Below are 21797 nucleotides of genomic sequence, written 5' to 3' on the forward strand. Positions count from 1 at the left end.
CGCAGCTTCCTCATCTCAAGCTAAGCGCAACTGCACCCAAGACCTCATATAGTGCGCCCTGTGCTGTTAGGATTTTTAGCTCAACTGCACCCAAGACCTCATATAGTTCGATAGTTCGCTCTGCATTGTTAGAATTTGCTTTGTATTCCCAGGATAGCAATCTTCTATTTCTGTTGTTTAGAGCTCAGTTCAGAATCCGGTGCCTAAGAGCATCATAGAGGACATCTGTCGACTGCGGACAACCGTGTACAATGTGGGGGTGGGAGGTGGGGGAATAAAAACCAAAGCCACAAATGTTTGAGTCTCATTTGGTGTGGTCTGTATTGATGAGTCCACAGGCACTTGTCTTCTTTTCCTTCCGCCATTTAATCACCTACCGGGGGGTTCCAGATAAGAGATGTAAATGAAATCCGTTCCACAGCTGGGCTGCGTGGAATTCATTGCAAAGAGCATCGTTTGCAAACGAAGAGAAAAGGCGCTGTAAACAGACAGGTTTGCACTGACTTATAGCCCTCCACTAACTTGTGGGGATCTCTTGTACGGGGTTAGGTAACTGCAGCAGGGGGCTCTTCCGTGAGTCACAAGAGGCTAACTGTTCAGAATTTCCAACTTGGACTGCATTGATACTTCAACTTCTTAGAGTTGTGGGGTGTGGAGGAAACACCAGAGTCTCATTGAGAGTTGTGAAGGAGTTAACCCAGTAGTGAAGGAGTTAACCCAGTGGATGATGAACTTTATCTTCTGTCCAATGGACCTGCGGTGTGCTTATTAGAGCTCCGGTAAATGATTGTTAGAGACCTGTCATTGATAGCTCTTGCTGAGGGCTGTACTTCAAAAGCCCATTGATTCCTCCGTGCGGCGGCAAAGCATCCTCCCTTAGCCCATTCCTTAGCCCAAACTGACTCCGTTCTGCCTGGGGAAGGATCTGCCAGACCAAGCAACATGAATGAAGACTACAGTGATATCTATGATACAATCCAAAAGAGGAGCACAGATGAGGCTCCAGACCCGCAGGAGGAAAGTGACGCTCCTTTGTATGACAGAGTCCATGAAGACTCTGAAAATGATCTGTATGCCACCAGGCTAGAAAGCCACGAGTACGACTATTTGTCACCGTATGTCTTAAAAAGTGATGAAGCCACCCCAGCCTCCCTGGAACCAGAAGCAGATGGCTACCTCCTGCCGGATGAGGTGTTTTCAGAGTCCCAGGAGGTCGGGGATGTCTCCACGGGAGACTCACATTCACCAAGCCAGGACCCAGAGCTTCTCCCGTGGGAACCTCAGGAGAATGGAGGAGCAACGGAGGAAGACGCGCCTTCCTCACATTCACTAAGCCAGGACCCAGAGCTTCTCCCATGGGAACCTCAGGAGAATGGAGGAGCAACGGAGGAAGCGGTGCCTTCCTCACATTCACTAAGCCAGGACCCAGAGCCTCTCCTGTGGGAACCTCAGGAGAATGGAAGAGCGGTTGAGGAAGCGGTGCCTTCCTCACTGAGCTTCAGAATTCAGCACAGCAAGGTCCTTGCCACAAGCCAGGATTCCCCTACCAGCCCTTCTGCTGCTACTGGGTTGGAAGAAAAAGGAGCAGCTTCCAGCGACCCTGAGATCTTCCTGTTTGTGAAGGTAAGGGCTGTCGCTGACGGGCTCACCTACACAGGGTGAAGCGTTTTCTTTTGCTCTGTGGATCAGGGGACAGACAGTGTATGATGTCCTAGCGCGTGGGTCCCCAGCCATACTTCAGAGCAGAGATGATTTCATTGGTCATTTGGAATAGTGCCAAGGCTTCTCAAAGTGATCCAAACGAGAAAGTTCCTTTAAAGTGTGTGTTTAACCGTCGACTTTTATAAACCCCGGGCAAACCACGTTCTAAGCATTTAAACAAGTGACCAGAAATTGCTGCTCAAATCTTTACACCGGTGACAAATGGTAACTGCATTTTCATGCTTGGTTAATTTTTTTTTTTTTTTTTGCCAATGTTATTTTTAAAAATGAAACCAAAGCCCGCGAGAGAAAGCCTATCTCCTTTCAGGTGCTTGTGTCTCCTCCTTGCGTTCCTAAGGTTGCACATACTTCAGATACTTGGTCAGAAAGTGCTGTGTCTGTCATCATGCCTCTGTCAACGCCAATAAAACCCAAGATCTGATTATGTAAAATAGATTGGGAAGTACCTAGACGCCAACCATGTGTTAATATTTAATACCTATGATACTGAAACAAAGGCACTTGGTGATCTTTGTATTAGAGCAATAATATAAAGGTTATGATTTAGAGTTAAACAAATCATCCAATCCCCTACCAATGCAGATAGCAGTCACAGTCACGTGTATATTGCTATTTCTTGTTGACAAAATGAAGGTTGGGAAGATATCTCAGTGGTTAAAAACTTAGATGTTCAAGTGTGGGGATGGAGGTCAGATCTCCAGCACCCATGTAAATGCTAGGTGGGCATGGCAGTCTGACTGTAACTCCAGTTCTCCCAAGGCAGAGATAGGGATCCCTGGATCAAGATGGTTACTAAGATTAGCTGAACTATCAAGCTCTGGGTTTACCAGAGAGGCTCTGTCCCAATGAATAAGGTGAAAAATAGTTCACAAGACTGCTGATGTCAGCCTTAATCTTTCATATGCATATTATGCATGCAGGCACACACACATGCATCCAAGACATGCACCACATACGCATGAGAGAAAAAAAAGTATGGCTATTCTCGGGCCTGGGATATATCTCAGTTGGTAGAGTTCTTGCCAACATCTACACCTCACACTATCCTGAACATCACATAAAACTTCCAGGGCTGGCAGAAATCTAATCTTAGTACCGGAAGGTGGAGACAAGAAGCTCAGAAGTCCAAGGTTATCCTTGGCTGTATTCCAGGCTAACTTGGGAAACATAAGGCCTTGTTTCAAAAAACAATTACTCTAGGAACCTATGGAAGCCCATCCCATGATAATCTCTCGCTATCGTGGTTTCCAACATCCTGCTGATGAAATGAACCATTTCAGTTGAACACTTCCGTGCACACTGCTTTGTACTTTGCATTGTGTCTTGTGTTTTGTGCATTGTGCCTCCCTCAATCTACCTTCTAAAATCCTCACATGGATACTTGGGTGGTACCATGCCAAGAGTCAAGGGGAGAAGGGACGCAGATGTGACTTTTGTCCTTAAGAGATGAGCACCACGTTGTAAGAGACAGGATGGAAGGGCAGCGGGATGCTATGTCTGTTCCAAAGGAGATGCTGAGCTATGCAAAGAGAAATCAGCAGAGGCCCCGCAGAGGAGGTGGCAACCAGGCCACCTGCCCATCTCTGTGCCCGCATCAAAGTGGCACCGCAGTGTTCCAACTCACTTTTTAAGAAGTGGAAACTAGATGTGTTCCTTCTCAAGACAGAAATACCCACATGACTTCATGCAACAAGACAGGGAGTAGTGTCATTGCCATCCTCCGTGGCCCATCAAGATGTGTGATTTATAAGTCTGGCAAAGAGCTTATTGAAGTGGAAATTATCCTGGCCTTGTGGTTAGAGCCAAGCAGAAGCAGCAGGAAAAAGGAATATGGGTGTCACTTGCTGGTACCAGCAGTGGGAGATGCTGTCTAACAGTACTAAGGGACTGCTAAACTGCTTCATCTCTAAGGCAGATATCGGATGTAAGCTGTTTGAGTTTTTGTGTCTTAGTAACATTATGTTATGAAGCACCTGCAGACTATACTATGCATCTTGGTTCCCACATGGGAACTTCATGAAGGGAGCCCCACTTCCCAACTCCATGCCCCGCTCTATCCTGACTGTAGACTGCTGCTCAAAACTGAATGACTATGTCATAGATCAGTGGCATCTAGCAAGCCCTGCTCTGCTGGGACAGTTGTAGAGGGGATCAGTGCGGGGACCTGTGTGGGCTCCTTTCTCCTCCTAGCTCCCTGGGATGTGTGTTGGAACCTCAGTTTGGAAGGGCAATATGATTCACCATCTCCCTAGCAGGCTAAGGCTTCTACGCCCTGGGTTTTCCACTTCAATGCTGACAACCAGGGCTACAGTCATATCTGACTGACTTGTGCAAGTTCTTACTCTTCTGGCCATGCCAGTGACAGTGCGCGACAGGTATGTGGGATGGATGGTTATGTCCAACCAACTTTATGTTGAGATTCATTTCAGAGTCAACCAGACACTTAAACGACCTCATTTATCTAGTCCTCCCAGCTGTATTTGTGACATGTGCTGGCTTTGTAACATGACAGACAGTAATTGCATAAAGAGAAACTGTAGCCAGCTGCTAACACTAGCAAGAAATATTCAAAAGATGGGTGTATCTACTTCTTACCGCTGCTGTGACAAATGGCTGAAACCTTAGTGGCTTAAACAGCTTAGACACTGTCTTATAGCTCTGGGAGATGTGTGTGTGTGTGTGTGTGTGTGTGTGTGTGTGTGTGTGTACATATGTATACATATACATATATCTACATACACACATGCACATATATATCAGGCATATAGTGTGTTCCTATAATCCAAGCACTTAGGAGGATGCTGCACATATGTATATATACATATATATGTACATATCTATCTATCTATCTATCTATCTATCTATCTATCTATCTATCTATGTATCTATCTATCCATACACTGATTAGGGAATGGTAAGGCTGTGCTGTTGGGGTCCAGGACAAACTCTCCATTCTGTCTTCAGCAGCTCCTAGAAGCTGCTGATGTTGTCTGCTTCCTTATCTCTGCTATCAGTTTCCACTCTTCCCCTCTTCCTCTCCTCTTCCTCTTCCCCTCCCCTCCTTTTCCTCTTCTCTCCTCCCTTCTTCTCTTATATCTCTCCAGGAAGACAAGTACGATTAGATTGGATCTAATAATAACCTAGGATAATATCATTTAAAGAGCCTTAGGTTTCATCTACAAGTCCATATGCCGACATTATGTAATATTCCCAACCCCCAGGAATAAGCATGAGCATAGTTTTGGCCACTGTTTGGCTTCCCACAGAGCAGAGTGTTGAGGAGGGGAGGGTGAAAGCGGGATGGTTGGGTGTTGAGAAGCAAACAGTGAGGTGAGATGAGGGGCTGTGTTAGCCCCTGGGCATTAGACGGGCTCTCACGTCCACTGTGAGTGATGCAGGCAATCTTTGGACAGTTTCAAAGGAAACCCTGGGGGGCTGTTTTTACAGAAATGACTGTTTTTGAAGAAGGGTAGACATGGAAGCTGAGGCTGGATTAGACAGTAGGCAAGTAATGAGAGAGAGAGAGAGAGAGAGAGAGAGAGAGAGAGAGAGAGAGAGAGACTGTTTGGAAGAAGGGGCCCTGGTTGACTCAGAGGCTTTTGCTATTGAGGGAAAGGGGCTGTTCTCCCCCTTTCATCCATGATCTTCTCTCAGGGATGTGTGACTGAGGGAGTGGACTTTTCCAAATGATGCCTGTATGTATGTGTCCAGAGTGGGGAAAGTGGTGATGGAGGATGTCAGGAGAGAAGCACTCTTGTATTTTGTTCAATGCCAAGGAAAACAAGTAAACAAATAATGATTTTTTTTAACAAAGGAAAATGGCACAAATACACACCATTTGTCATGGGCAGCAACAATGCCATTAACCAGGGACAGAATGGCTTCCAGAATTAATTATTTGAGAGACAGAGGGAGTCGTATGTACCTCAGGCTGGCCCCCCAACTTGCTATGTAGCTGAGAAAGGCATTGAACTTCTGACCTTCCTGCCTCTACCCCCTGAGAACTGGGATTACAGGAAGGCACCACTAGGCTGGGTTTTATGCAGTGCTGGGTTTTCGTTATGCATCCCAGGCAAACATTCTGCCAACTCAACTACATCTGAGATTGCAAATTAATTTTCATTGAATTCTTAGTTTCTCTTCTTTCCAGTTTGTTCACTGGAAAAGTGCATGCTATGAGGACACGTCCCTCATAGGGGTATGCTGAATAATTAAAAAGGCAATACCTATGAAGCGCTTGGTACCTTGTCTGGTATATATGGTAACTGTCAACATACAGGGGCCTGAATGATTTAGTCTACTGAATTAGAATCTTACAGAAATTACTTTTCTTTTAAGCAGAATGTTTGTTGCTAGTAGGCACTGAGTACATGACTGTTCTATTCTATTATGAGGGTGTAATGTTGTGGAAAGAACACTGGTCTATTCTTCTCTGTCAATTGTATCCTATGAAATATTCCTGGGCCCAAATTTCCCTATACTTGAGATGCAATCTACTCCAGTTCTTCCAGTCTTTGGTTCCACAATGCATAGCCCTAAGTGTTCGTCAGCTGATGGAACCTTCAATCATCCACTCCAGGAGAGTGACAACAGTGATAATCTCTAGATTTGGATGTGGTTGGAAAGACTGACCTAGAACCAGTACTCCTGTGCCCCCGTGGCTCATGCGAAGCCCGTCTCTGTAAAATAGTGACCACCATGGTCAACAGAGCCTGGCTGTGGTTAAACCACTCATGAGTTCCATATGAAGAGATAAACAGCTGTGGAAGGACTAGGCTTGAGCAGTACTAAAATTTTTCATAGGAAATGTGAATAGTGTCATCCTGAAGGCAGGTGACATAACATAAACGACCATATTTGGTGTCTTTGAGACTCATAGTCCTGGGCTTGTAATACACTGATTCTCAACCCGTGGTTCAGAGCAGATATCCTGCATATGAGATATTTACATTATGATTCTTAGCAGCCACAAAATTAGTTATGAAGTAGCAATGAAATAATTTTATGGTTGGGGGTCACCACAACATGAGAACCGCATTAAAGAGTCACAGCATCAGGAAGGCTGCAAAGGACCATCTGGTCAGCGGCAAGCTGGGACTCTGACTACTCAATCAAGGTCAATCAAGGGCGTTTTCCTGTCTGGCTTTAATTTGGTTCTCTGGGGTCTTGTTTGTGTTTTTGCTGTAGTTTGTTCTTCCTGGCAGAGTCTCATGTAGCCTAGGATGGCCTCAAACTCATTACGTACCTGAGGATAACCTGGAGCTCCTGCGCTTCCTGCCTCTACTTCCCAAGTGCTGGCACGACAGCTCACCATCATGAGCTCAGAAGTTGTTTTTCTAAAGGAACGATTTTTGTTATAACTTGACTCGGGATAGTAAGATGCTTCACTGGATAGTTTTATTGCTATAGATTAATAATAAAAAAATGTTCCACAAGCATTTTATTGAGGCTCATAATATCAGGAGCTTGTTGTGATGCCAAGGGTCATGAAATTCAAGATATGCTACGTTGTCAACCTAGCATAGAATTAGGCTAGAATAATGGTAGAATTAGAATTAAAAAATAATAAGCAACATACATATTTACCAAGTTCTCTTAAATGGTAACGTTTTACATATTTTGTGTTGCACAAATATATTCCTAATGCACCACACTGATATAAAATGCATGCAGATTGTGGATGAGTGCTGACTTTTCGTGTTGAGATGTGCAGTGTAAAAGATCACATCAATTCATAGGCCTTTACATCAGTCAGGATTCTCTAACATCACAGAACTCACAGAAAGCGTCTATATGTGTACATAGAAAGGGGATTTGTTGGGATGACTTACAGGATATGCTCCAGCTAATCCAACAATGGCTGGCTATGAGTGAAAAGACCCTGAATCTAGTAGTCGTGCAGTGCCACAAAGCTGGGTGTCTTCAGTATATGTTGAAATCCAGAAGTAGTCTCCAATGCCAGAGAGGGAATGGATGCGCTAGCGAGGCAAGGGCAAGCAGGCAAAGAGCAAAAGCTTCCTCCTCCTATGTCCTATATAGACGTCCAGTCAAAGGCATGGACCAGACAGTAAAGGCGTTGAGCCTTCCCACCTCGAGACCCAAATTAAAAGCTTCTGTCTTCCAGCCTTAAGACCCAGATTAAAGATGTGTGTCTTCCCTACCTCAAAGGTCTGGACTAGAAGTGGGCTCACCCACTCCATAACCAAGGGAAAAAAAAATCTCTCCCAGGTGTGCGCTTCACTTCTGGATTGTAGTTCATTTCAGAGAGTTATGTTGACAACCAGGAACAACCATCCGAGCCTTCCGTCTGCCCTGCCACAGGGAGGCATGGGGCTTTTTCTTTGGCCAGTGCCTGATGCGATCAGGGCTCACAGTATCCAAGTTCTACCTAGTTTTTCACAAGTATCCCATTTAATCCATTTGCCTCTAAGATGAACGAGGTTGATCATTGCAGGTGAGAAACTATAAAACCTCATTGAGCAATGAGAGAGAGGAAGCTGGACCTGGATGCTGGGCCACACCACCCAGATAACGTTGGAAAGGGGTAACCCCTGCAGCACACAGGAGGGGAACACAAGACTATGACTTACACTCCTGAGGTTGGGTGGGCAGGAGTCCATGGAGGTGCCAGACAGTGAAGACGGAGATCTAATATGTCACTTTACCTACAAACTAAGGAACATGAAGTTTACCCTGGAAGCCATCAAGCGTAATAAAATTGTTTTGGGGAGTCATGAGCAAAGCACTGTACCAGAAGACAGGCAACCAAATTACATGCCACCTAGAGCAGGGCCAAGACTGCCTGTCTTGTACGTTACATCTCCAAGATCCACTCAAAGATTTAATTGTAAAGACCTGTGTGCAATTAAGGCTGTTACCTACCTTTAAACTCATCATCTGTGTATATCCAAATATTCAATTGCTTGACTTTAACACATAGAAAACTTTAATAAAAAGCTAGCTACTGTAATATTATTTTATAGATCACCTCTGTGTTTGTAGTTGCTTCATTGTTTGTAAGGTGATGGGAAATAATATGAATTCAGCACAAAATATCAACTACTGTTATGTTAATATAAAAAAAAAGTGTTTGGGTAGGACTGGAATAACCAAGCTTGATCACTCCCCAGATGTCTGGAATGTCTTCCTGTTCCATGATCAGGGAGAACACTCAACTCTAATGTCACTGCTAAAGACTTTGCAGACAATGTTCTTAAACATTTGCAAGAATATGCAGTTCCTCCTGCACCTCTTGACAGCAGGACAAATTTTGGATCAAAGATTTTGTGGGTGGGTGGGTGTCCTTATTCCTCCACTCGGAGTCCTGTTGGCAATAGGAGGTGTCCACTTCAGGCTCCATATCTCCCACTGCTAGGAGTCTCAGCTAGAGTCACACTCATAGACTCTCTAGAGACCCCTCCATCCCAAGTTTCTGCCATGTCCTAGATTTCCCCCACCATGCCCACCTTGAATTTCCATTTACTCTCCTGGGTCTTTCTCTCTCCCTACATATGATGCCCATGCCCATTCCCTGGGCAGCCTTGTTTGGCCTTAGTGGGTGATGATGTGCCTAGTCCTGCAGTGACTTTATGTCCATGGTGGGTTGGTACCCAGGGTGGGGGCTTCCCCTTCTCAGAGGAGAAGAGGAGAGAGGCTATATGAGGGAGGAGCAGAAGGGGGCAACAATTGGGATGTAAAGTGAATAAATAAATGAATGGAAAAGGAACCCCTGCAAACAAAACAAAACAAAACAATACACAAGCCCAAGTTTGTCTTTCCACAGAACCAATGAAGCATATAGAAATTAAATAATGGGTAGGTGTCAACAGACCACTATTTTTGCTATGATTTCATCTCAATTACAATGCTGAGAACTCCATCACATTCGAAGCCATTTCTGGGGAACCCGTGTAAATTGCTTTGCTTTGAAAATCGATTTCACCAATCAAAGAAGTCCACAGAACCCCAGTACCATGACAAGAAGATTACAACCCAACAAGAAGACACCCCAAGTGACTCCCAAAGAGCTGTCTTTGGCAAGCTGATACTCTAGGCTGTTAGTCAAGGGTGCTTTTCTTTACAGTGGGTGACACCTGTGGCTTGGGAGGCCAAGAGTTCATCTGCATGTTTCAGAAGGCTCTTCCAAAATAGTCTTCCAAAATTCTGTGCAAAATGTTCTGTGTCAGGTGACTTGAGAAGGCTCTCTCAGAAATCATAATTGCCTCTGTGACATAGTGTTTTTCCCTACGTGGGCACTCCTGCTCTGAAGCCCACGTACAAGGGAGTAGAGCTGGCCCCAGTGCAACCTTGTCTTTGCTGTGTAGTCAACTGTTTCCTCTAAATCTTTGTCACCTTGAGAATTCTCGTCAAAACGAGGAAAAGGAAGTATTACTCAAAAAGTGGGGATGACATTAGTTCTCAAAAGGAAGGTGGTAGGAGACAGTATGTCTAAGTGTTGGTTGAACTTGTCCTAAAGAAATTCGAACAAACATCTGGTCATCTTAGATAGGGCAAGACAATAGAAGGAACCATTCCATCAAGTACACCTTGGTAAGCCAATAAGTCTTTTTTTTGTCTCTAGGAGTAGAGGTGAGGGGTTACATGATCATGGGTGATCCCCATGATCTACATCCATAAAAAAGTCCTACCTGCTCCCGAATGATATTTTTTTTTCACAGCTGTGTAGATGGAGTCCCCATTACACTTCAGCTTCACAGTCTATATACTTTCCAAAGACCACATGCAGCTGGGATAGGATTTCACACAGCTAGAAGGAGAGGATCAGGAAGGACTGAGTGGTATGATATCAGACTAGCGAGTAATGATGCTTCTCAGACCCCTTCTATGAGGAAACATTGACACACTTATTTTCTCCATCTGGTCAACCCTTCTTTTTCTTTCTGGACATATGTTCCCTAGGAAGATATCTCCAACCCTCAAGGGAATTCTGAGGGTCCTTCCTTCAGCATTTACCTTTGTCAAAAATGTTCATCGGTGCAGATTGACATGATCTCAGTTGGTTCTCCTCAGTTTCCCACTGAGCAGAAGCCTGCACCGTGAAAGCACTTTCCAGTCACATCTTGCTCCTGTGTAAGCCCCACAGTTAGCAGAATCTGGCCCACAGTTGGAGCTGATAAATACCAGTTGAACAGAACTGGCCTATGTTGGTTATGGGAACTTTAGTTGGACTTGCTTTGGGAGGGGGTTCATTTCTTTCTGTGTTCTGGGACACTGGGTGAGCCCTCAAGCAAATCCCTGTGTCTCTGAAGGCTGGTGAGAAACCAACTGGCACAGAGAAAAAAACCCAATCTCCCACCACATTCTCCATTTCGAGTTAAACACTTGGAATAAACTTGTCTGATTATTTTGGCTGTGTTTATAGAGCAGTGTCCCGTGAAGCCTCTGCTCAATGCTCGTACACTAGGTTCTCTTACTCTACTATCTAGAAACACAAACGCTCGCCAATGCAGTCTGAAGACCCGGGGCTGTTTCTCCCACTCTGATCACTTCTTTTCCCATATTTCATACGTTCTTCAAATGAGTATGCAAGTCTGGATGCAGCCAAAGATTTAACAGGGCCTGTTTGAAGTATGGCCTTGCCCTGTCTGTCTGTCTATCTATCTATCTATCTATCTATCTATCTATCTATCTATCTATCTATCTATCTATCCATACAGCCACCCAGCCAGCAACCCACCTACCCGGACACCCAGCCACTCATCCATCCATCCATCCATCCATCCATCCATCCATCCATCCATCCATCCATCTATCCATCCATCCCATCCTATCTATCTATCTATCTATCTATCTATCTATCTATCTATCTATCTATCTTCTCTGGTGTTTATAACTGACAACTCCAGCTGCCTCAACCTGTTCAAACTCCAATGTACATTATTCACTCAGCACAGAGACTGGTAGACCATATATATGTAGATCCTATAGTGCCTGTTCTTGGTATCTGAAAATCATTTTTTTTCAAATCATTTTTCAGCAGCAGTGCTGAAGTCTGACTTTTTTCTTCTCTCCCAACTAGAAGCTGGTATGATCTAAGGTGAGTTTAAGGTCTTCATTTCTTTTAAGCTGCTTCTCCTTTCTTTGAGTTTGAATTGAAGTATCCAGTACAGTCACAAAGTACAACACAGTCGAATGGCCCTGGCATTATTTTGTGAAATGACAACTTCAGCAAATATGTTGGCCTTTGGTAAAAGGTCTCTTTCTGACCCTTGCTCTCCCTCTCTCAAAGGTGTGTTGCCTTTTGCAAAGTCTTTATCATTCTTCTTTCAGTTCTCAGCATATCCTAGATGATTATTCACCAACAAAATTACAAATATGATATCTGTTAATCTCATACCATTTGAGTCTCTGGAGTTGCTATAATTTCCTTTGGGAGACCATAAGGAAAGCTGTTTGTATTTCTGCCAATGTGAAATGCTATTGGCAAGCTATAGTCCCATACCCAGCCTCAGTGTTCAGAATCTATGTGTGTATGAATTCCAATGAATGCATGGGAAAGCCACTTGGATTGGCAGCTCTGTTTCTAAATCAAAGACATTCCTTCAGAAACATGAGACAGGGGTTGTGGACATGCCTTGTGAGTGAAATTCTTGCCACACAGTCATGAAGACCAGAATTTGGATCTCCAGACATGGAAGTACAAGTCTGTAATAACATTGCTTCCGCAGTGAAATGGGAGAAATCCAGCAAACCCAGTGTGCACAGCAATGAACAGCAAGAAACCCTAGCTCAAGGAAGCTATAAGGTGGTGACAGACATCTGACTGCCGTGTGCACACCATAATATGCACATGTCCCCACTCACATGCATGAACATAATGTATATTGGATATTAGCCCCTTATCGGATTTAGGATTGGCAAAGATCTTTTCCCAATCTGTTTGTTGCTTTTTTGGTCTTATTGATAGTGTCCTTTGCCTTTGAGAAGCTTTGCAATTTTAGGGGGTCCCATTTGTCGATTCTTGATCTTACAGCACAAATCATCGCTGTTCTGTTTAGGAATCTCTCCCCTGTGCCCATATCTTTGAGGCTCTTCCCAACTTTCTCTTCTACAAGTTTCAGTGTCTCTGGTTTTAGGTGGAGTTCTTTGATCCACTTAGACTTGAGCTTAGTACAGGGAGCTAAGAATGGATCAATTCTCATTCTTTTACCTGCTAACCTCCAGTTGAGCCAGCACCACTTGTTGAAGATGCCATCTTCTTCCCTCTAAAACATGCGTATACGCATATATCTCACACATTCAAAGGTAAAGAAGCACAAGCCTGGCCGGGTTGGATAGCGTTTTCATCTGAAACGTTCAAGTGATTTGTTTATGCTTGTAGTGACAGATGTCAGCCATCTGAGCTGGAAGCCACGCCCCCTTTGTGCTTTGTAACTGAGGTCTTTCTGCTCCTTGAAAGAGCCTTTGGATCAACGATAAGTACTAGGTCTGTTAAAAGCCATCAGCTGTACTGAAAGGGCTTGCAGGCAACAGTCACATGGCAACCACTGAAATAAGTAAGAGGATGCATTGTTCAGCAAACACCTAATGTTCCAAGGTTTCAATGTTCACACCTAAGGTCAACATGGAAGGCCGGGGCAAATAACAGGAGGAAATGCCTGTTGTTCGCTGGCCTGCGACTACAGAAATGCTTGTGACTTTATTCTTCTGTGGTGAAAGGAAAGAATGCAGTGGGTATAATTTTAATATCCACAGTAGCAACTCTCAAGAGACTGGCTTCATTCTTCCAGAACAACATGATTCCAAGTGACAGCCACAAGTGCCTGCAGCTGTTTCTGTGTAAATTAATTAAAATGGGATAAAATGAGAGTCAGTTCTTCAATCCCATGGGCCATACTTCAAGTGTGCCCACACTTCGAAATGCAGACAAGGAACCCGTTTGTCAGCATAGAGCATCTCATAGGGTAACCAGACCAGAGTTCATCTCTGCCATGAAGACCTGTCAGTTATGTGGCCACAGGCCCTTCTGGGGATTTTATTCTTGTCTAAATGCTGGAGGCAGAGTGGCTGGTCTTAATGAGTGAGAAGAGTGTTTGTGCACACAAAGTACTGGTGAAAACCTTTCAATTCCGTAAGCAAGGCCTACAGTGTCCGTTTGTGGGAACAGGCCAGCTTTAAATTATATCCACTCAGGCAAAGCTATGCAACTGCAATGGACACTTGCAAATCACAGCAAAGCTGTCAGGATCCACTGGCTATACTGAGAACTAGTGCGATATCTCTGAGGCTCAGGGCTCTGTTGAGGCCTCAGAAACAGAGGGGTAAGGTGCCACCCTCCTCCAGCCACCAGGGCCAAGTTTGGACACAGAAAGGAGGGTCCCTCGCTTTACCACCTTTTTTTTTTTCCCCTAAATCCCAAGAATTTACCAGGTAGTCAGTATTCATAAAGAATCATTGAGAGGTAGCAGGCATGGAGGCACAGAGCTGTAATCTCCGCCACTAGAGAGGCGGGGGCAGGAGGGTTGAAAGTTTAAGGTTAGCCTGGGCTACAGACTGAGTTCAAGGCAGCTAAGACAACTCAAAGGGTGAGAAACTGTCTGGGGCCGTAGCTCAATGATATGGTGTACCTAGCATGCGTGAGGCCTGAGTTTCATTCCCCAGAATTTAAAAAGATATTGATAAGAGCCAAAAACAAACAAACAAACAAAAAACAAAAAACAAAAACAAAATGACGAAAGTAAAGCAGAGACAGTTATCTAGGCTAAGACAAGGGTTGTTCCATAGATTCTGAAAAATACTAGGTGGCGCCTCAACAATGCCCTCGCTCCATAATAAACATTTTATAGTTGCAGGACTGAGCCTCTGATTGGTCCCCTGTCCTCTCTAAGGTTCCTCTTTATATGTCTTAAATCAGCAGGTCAATAAATTTTTATTGTGCCTGTACTCTGCACCTCACATGCCACCAGTGTGGAGGCAGAAAGGCAATGTAAGGTGGGGCCCTGTCTGTGAGACTCTGACCAACTGGCTCAAGAGGATTACCATTGAGAATGATTTAGAAATTGATTCTAGAGGTGGGGCAGGATTGGGTCCTAGAATCTATGATGCAGGGGGCCGACATGAGAGCAGTAGCTATGAATCAGTAGCAAACGCTGTAGGGAAAATGAAATAATTTCAAATTTTTAGCTCTAAGTTATTAATATTTAGTATTGGTTATGTGCCAAGTATTAGGTTGCTGACATTGAAAAAAATCTATGAGGGACTGGGAAAATTACTCCATATACTTTCTAGTCTAAATGCTAATTTGCCACAAACTAGAATCACCTGAGAAGAGAACTTCAAATGAGGAATTGAATAGATCAAATTGACCAGTGGCATATTTGGGGGAAGGTGTGGTGTGTCTTGATTATTACTTGATGTAAGAGAGTCTAGCCCACCATGGGCAACACCATTCCCTAAAAAAGAGGCCCTGATCCACATAAGGAACCAAACAAATAAGCAAGAAGGCAGCATGGGTACACATGCTTTTCCTGTGCATGTGATGTAGTTGGTGGCTTGGTGGGATTCATGCCTTGACTTCTCCAAGTTAATAGTTAGCTAAATAAGCCATTTCTTCCCTAGGTTGCTTTTGGTTAGGGTGCTTTATCATAGCAACAGAAATGAACCTAGAACCAATGATAAAGTGCTTACCACACAAGCAGGAGGAGCCAAGTTTCATCTCCAGCATCCGTGTTAAAATATGGATGGGGTGGTATGATTTTGCAATCCCAGTGTCAGGGAGTTGGAGATGGGCGAATCCCTGAGGTTCACGGGTCAGTTAGCCTAGCTTACTAGATAACCAGTGAGATAACCAGTGAGAGATTCTAATTTAAAAAACATGGAGGATGGCTCCCGAGGAGCAATGCCTGGGGCTTACCTCTAGTCCCCATGTGTATGCCCATTTTTGTGTAGATTAAGCACACACACAAAATATACAAGGCCTTACCAGCATTCTCTATATAAGCAAGACAAAGGACATCCCTGTCCCCTGCTGAACAAAACAGGCCAAAGTAATGGTGGGAAGGGATTTCTCCAGAAGGAGTAAGAAGCCCAGGAAATAAACATTATAGAGAAATCCAGCTGGAGAGGCAGGGGGAAGGTAAAACAGAGAGCTGTGGGAGTCAAAGGGTGCTTGGGAATCAGCAAATACTTTTGAACGAGCTGAAAAAATGGAGAGTAAATGGCATTGAAAATCAACGTTGACAATAGCTTCAGAGTGCCCGATGACAGAGGGTGAAGTCACTTGATTACATCTGCATGCACAAGTATCCCAGGCTTGAAGAAGAGAGTGGAAGCAGGGGGTGACTGCCTCAGGAAACTCAAGTGGGACACACTAAGGGCTGCGACTCCCATGAGGAGTGATGAGACACTCCAGGAAGGATGGCATTGAAGGACGCTACAGAGGAAGAACTTCAGAGTTGGATGCAGACAGACCTGTGGATTCAAACAGCATCAGCCAGGGAAGACATAATGCTTTGTGGAGTGGGAAGGCCTTTGTTCCCCACTACTTTTTGAGCCTTGGACTATCTGGTATGTAGGCAGGCATATGGGCAGGGAATTTCAAAACGGATAGGGAAGCGGGATCCTTTAGAAGATAGAATATTGCAGAACGCTTTTATGACTTTTTTCCTAAGGAAGACAAATATCTATTCATCCCAGGCAGGGGACAAATGACAGAACAGACAAATGACTCCACATGAGTTTGTCTACCTTGGTGAAACAAGTCATTTACCGGAGTTATTTGCAGAAGTGGGCTGACTGAAAGGCAGCTGCATCCCTGAGAAGCCCACCACAGCACAGGTGGACAGATGATTCATTCCAAAAGGCTTCATGCCTGGAACCCTGTGCCCAACCTGTAGGTGACCCCACCAAAGAGCATCCACTCCCACGTAGGCTGATTGTTAATTATATATTTTGGAGGGAGAGATTTAGTGAGTCTTCTAACTTCCTGTACTTCTTGGTCTCGAGTCTTGTGAATTTCTATGGCTTCCAGGGTCATATTAGCTCCCCTCAAAAAGAGAATTTTTAAAAATATAGCCACACTGCAGGGAATAGAATGGTGTGATGGGATGGCTTGTACCAGCTGTGGAAAATAGAAAGTGAATTTTCTGGGTTCTTCTCTCTTTTTTTTTTTTTGTTGATAGTGTTGATTTTTTAAATTCTTAAAAAAATATTTTGTGTGTATGGATGTTTGGTCTGTGTGTCTATCTGTACAGCAGGTGCATGCAGTGCCCATGAAGGCCAAAAGAAGGTGTCAGATCCCTGGAGCTAGAATTACAGCTGGTTGTGTCCCATGCAAGTGCTAGGATCGAGCCTGCGTCCTCTGGAAGAGCCATCCATGCTTTGAAACACCGAGCTATCGCTCCACTCTACTAACATTTACATTTTATTTTAAATTTTATGTTTGTGGGAGTATGTGCACATGAATGCAGTTGCCTACAGGGGCCAGGAGGGGGCAGCAGAGTCCCTGGTGCTGGAGTTACAGGCAGCTATGAATAGCCTAACCCCACTCTTGAGGTCTGAGCCAAAGTACCACCCATCTAGAGGGAACAATGTACGCTATAGTTCGGGTGGTGAGTAGGGGGGTTGAAAATAGAGACACTGGGCGAACAAAACTATACCCAGGGATTGATTGACCTAGATTCTAGAAGAGTCTTCAATAGCGACGAAGACTTTTCAAGCGTGTTTGGTCTGTAGCAGTCAGCCGCTGAGGACTTACATCAGGAAGTTATAAAGCCACAGGTGTGCCGGGGGAAGGGCAATTTTGGCTACAGTGGGCTTAAGGACCTTGCCCTTATTACCTTGGGTAGGGAAAGGAAACTCAGGCAAGGCTAGGCTCATCCAGATTCTCATTTCAGATGGATTATGGGTTATGGGAATGGACTCTAAGGAGTCTTCATGAAGAATCAGGGTGGGGAACATCGTGATTCACCTACTCCCAGACAGACAGACCTTCCAGGCAACAACCCTGGGCAGTGGAGTATTCTTTATTTGAAAAAGAAAAGGTCTGACTAGGATCTGCGCATGCTCAGGCCCAATCAATTCCCGGCGAGTTTTTCTCTGATTCCCAAGCTCACAGCATGGTATCCTGACCTACCTCAGGACGTGACGCGGTATCTACTTCTTAGAGGTTGTAAACCACCCAGTATCGGTTCGAGAGTTCTTCAGGGCAAGGTCATGGAGTGGAATTTGCCTAGCCCAGGGTAAAGTTCTCCCCAGCCTGCTGAAGTAGTTGGTCCCAGCAGCCATTGCGTACCACTTCTAAAAATAGACACGCTATAAAACACCAGCTTCCAGAGCCGCAAGAGAAAACATTTTTGCCATGGGCAGCAAGGCAGAGTGTGACAAAGTGTGGCCTGGTGTTTGCAACACTTCAGGGGACATGAGTTCCTGGAACCTGCCAACTCTGCTCTCCATTAAAGTGGATTTACAAGGTGGGAAGGAAGGTCACTAGACATTGGCGGTTACCTTAGCGGATCCCCTTATTTTTATGGAGGAACCAAGTAAGGCTGTACCGCATCACAGTCCCACCAGGATGCTTCTCCCTTGGGGTGACCTAGCCTCCAGTGAGCCTGTTTGAGGGTGCTGTTCTCCACAGCTAAGCAACACTTCCAATGGCTGCTTCCTTCTCAGCATGGCTAGGCATTTTGCTGGAGGTCTTTCTGGCCTCCAGAATGTCAGGTAGTGCCGGGGCATGGATGCAGCCAGGCCAGGCTCTGAAATCAGTGTGCTGAGCTGTCGGTGTGGTATGTCTGCCGCCCTGCTCTCCATTGCTCTCTCCTAACTTTTATTCCTCTTATTTGTGTATTGCCCCCTTTGTATTTGGTGGCCTGTCCCTGGTTTCCTCCTCCTCCTCCTTCCTTCTCCTTCCTTCTCCTCCTCTTCCTCCCCCTCCTCTTTTCCTCTCCTCCTACTCTTATCATCATCATCATCATCATCATCATCATCATCATCATTATCATTATTGTTGTGTGTATGCTATATGAGCGTGCGTGTGTGTGTGTGTGTGTGTGTGTGTGTGTATACAAGGCCTATATTTGAGACAGGGTCTCCTCACTGAGCCTGGGATTAGAGTAACAGCGCCTAAGTCTCAGCTATCCTCCTGTCTGCACTCCTGCAGAACTGAGATAGATCCCCGAGCTGCCGTCCAGGGCTATTTTTATGTGGGTGCTAGGATTCAAACACAGGCCTTCATACAGTCAGTGTTCTCGCCACTGAGCCGTCTCCCCAGTCCTAAAAGAAGACCTGCTAGGGTCTTAGAGAGTTTTGTTCTGTATCTTCTAGGTCTGCTCTTCGACTTGTCAGTTGTCTTCATCTTAACTAAAACTGGTCTCATTCTATGTGTGCCCCTCCCCCACAGCTCCCCCTATCTGAGTTCTGGGGGGGAGAAACTGGGAAGGCCTGAGCCAGCCTACCTTCTCCTTAGGGTGAGTCAGAAAGGAAGGCCCTGATGTTGTCCTAGCCAGGTCATCCATTTGGAGGCTGGCATCAATGCCAGGCTTCCGGAGTGCTGCTTAAACCTAAGAGGTGCGGTTCCTGCTGCGTGGTGGTTCATTCTCTTAAAACCTTTAAAAAAAAAACCTTTCTTCTTTTCAAACTTTATTTTATTTTATTTTATTTTTTGTTATTTTAACGTATGTATAGAAGTAAGAAGAGCCATTTTGTGGAGTTAATAGTTCTCTCCTTCCACCTTTAGATAAGCTCTGGGGATCCTAACACTGTCCTGCATCCTTGGGTAGGAAGTGCTTTATCCACTGAACCATCCCATCTGTTCCCAAAGATGCCCTTTTTATTGATTAAATTCCTTCACCTGAGTCCAGGCCCCGTGAGGGAGAGCCAGTTCCAAAACACAGCTTCTCCGGGGACAGGGCTTCTCCCTGCCTCCAGAGACCCCTTTGGAGGTCTAGGCCACGCTGTTTTCTGTCCTCTGTCACCAGTGAGTATGCTTCCAGAGCCTTTAAAGCCCCAGAACCCTGTGTGCACCTCTCCCTCTTTGGAGCTCCTGTCACTTTCTCTCTTCACATCTGTCAGCTCCCACAAGATCTGTGGAGGGGCTTTCAACACGAGGCATAAAGAAAGGACTCTAACCCTTTGGAACCCGGGGGGGGGGGCTTTAAAGTGTTTAAACAGGTCTCTTGACTTCAACTCAGCACCTCTCCTCAGCAAAAGCGGCAAACAGAGGGTGTGGCGCGAAAAGGTTCCCAGTTATTTGACCACGAGGACTTTTTTTTTCCCCCAGGGAAATCTCAGCAGAACAGTGTGCCAAGAAATTCTTGGCACTGGAAATTTCACACTGGGAATTATGCCTTGATTTACCTGTATCATATAAGTCCCCGGGTTGCAATGAAGAACACCATGGCTATTTACTAAATGTATACACCAAGGGGACAGAGTCAAGGGGCCTAATAGATCAGATGCCACCTTATCTATGCCGTGGATCTCTTCATTGTGGTGGTGCTATGATCAGGTAAGCCTTGTGGAAAGTGTCCAGGCTGAGCTGAGGCTTGTTGTAGCTGCTGGTGTCCATGTCCCCTTATTTGTGACATGGGGAAGGTAACTGCTCTTTCCTTTAAAAAGAAAAAAAAAAAAAAACAACCTTTTAAATTGAGGGTTAGCATTACCAAAGCAGTATATTATATACTCTAAAAAAAAAAAAAAACTACAAAAGCATTAGCTCTCTCACAATTTTAAACTCCAAAGTTAGAACTTCTGTACTTCGGGGTGGCACAGAAGATCACAGTTAAGCTAGGCATAGTGATGCAGGCCTGTAATCCTGGCTCTAGAAAAGGAGAGACAGAAGTTCAAAGTCATCCTTAGCTACATGAGAAGTTCAAGGCCAGCCTGGTCTACATGACCACTTACTAGAAAGGGCTAATGCTGTAGCCCTACAGGCTCTCTCCATGGCATTAGTAACTTCCTTTTTTTTTTTTTTTTTTAAAGATTTATTTATTTATTATATTTAAGTACACTGTAGCTGTCTTCAGATACTCCAGAAGAGGGCACCAGATCTTGTTACGGATGGTTGTGAGCCACCATGTGGTTGCTGGGATTTGAACTCAGGACCTTCGGAAGAGCAGTCGGTGCTCTTAACCACTGAGCCATCTCACCAGCCATCACCACTGAGCCATCTCACCAGTAACTTCCTAATAAGCTCCTTGCTGCTCCGCAATCCGCCTCGGTGCTGTCTCTCTTGTAACCTTCTCTGGAACCTCCTGGGAGGAGTTTGCTCTTTGGAGATAGGCTCTCCTGTAGCTGTCTCTCCTTAGGCCTTTCTGAGGATGGGGATGTTATAAAGGTCAAGCCCACGGCTCTGACTCCCAGGCACGAGGCAGAGGGGTTGAGAGGAGAAAGAGTACCCACTGAAACTGCTTTGATGGAACTCGTTTCCCTGGCTCAGAGATCCTGGCCCTGGGGAGTGTCTGTTATGTTAGTTAGCTCATACTGTTCCAATTGGATGCTTGTCCTTGTACCTGAGGTAGAAGGGCTGGATTCTAATACTACATTCTTATCTACCATGCCTCCCCCAAAAGCCCACAATATAATGATCTGTGATTTGAATACACAATAAAATTGTTGGAGGTGTGTGTGTGTGTGTGTGTGTGTAATCGTTGTTTTGCTCTGAGACAGAAGTATCAAAGAGGTTGTCAAGGGTTTTGGTCAACACAATACAACACAACACACATTTTCCGAGCCTCATGTGTATAGCCTCAGGGCTGGGGCATCCCAAGTGGAGATGGAGTCCCATCTGAAGGGCTTGTGAGTGTTTTGGGGAGGGTGACAGCAAACACTGGAAGCAGGCGGGAGATTCCAGACTGCCTGGCTCAGCTGGGTGTTCTAGACGCTCAGAGAAAGGGCCTGTTGGTGACTAGCTGAAATGATTTCTTAGTAATTAGTATTTTCCACTGTTAGAAATTCTTCTTAGTCACCTCAAATATCCCTAGGGGACATGGGACACACATACACGCATCCTTACAAAGAAGGGGGGCAGGAACAGAAGAAGAGACAGAGAAGGAGAGACAGAGAGGGAGACACACAGAGACAGAGAGAGACAGAGAGGGGGAGACAGAGAGGGAGACACA

At 45.0% G+C, this 21797-nt stretch overlaps 1 protein-coding gene across 1 annotated transcript in view; it reads left to right on the plus strand.

Annotated features, from left to right (window-relative positions):
• Positions 1-942: 942 nt before the first annotated feature.
• Clic5 (chloride intracellular channel 5) overlaps positions 943-21797 on the plus strand; it is a 141054-nt gene continuing 120199 nt past the window's right edge. Inside the window, exons 1-2 of the mRNA XM_021218249.2 lie at positions 943-1212; positions 1348-1623. Of these exons, the coding sequence (XP_021073908.1) occupies positions 943-1212; positions 1348-1623 (546 nt within the window). The remainder of the gene's footprint in view (positions 1213-1347; positions 1624-21797) is intronic.

The sequence above is a fragment of the Mus pahari genome, chromosome 18 (genome assembly GCF_900095145.1).
Source record: "Mus pahari chromosome 18, PAHARI_EIJ_v1.1, whole genome shotgun sequence".
Taxonomy (NCBI): Eukaryota; Metazoa; Chordata; class Mammalia; order Rodentia; family Muridae; genus Mus; species Mus pahari.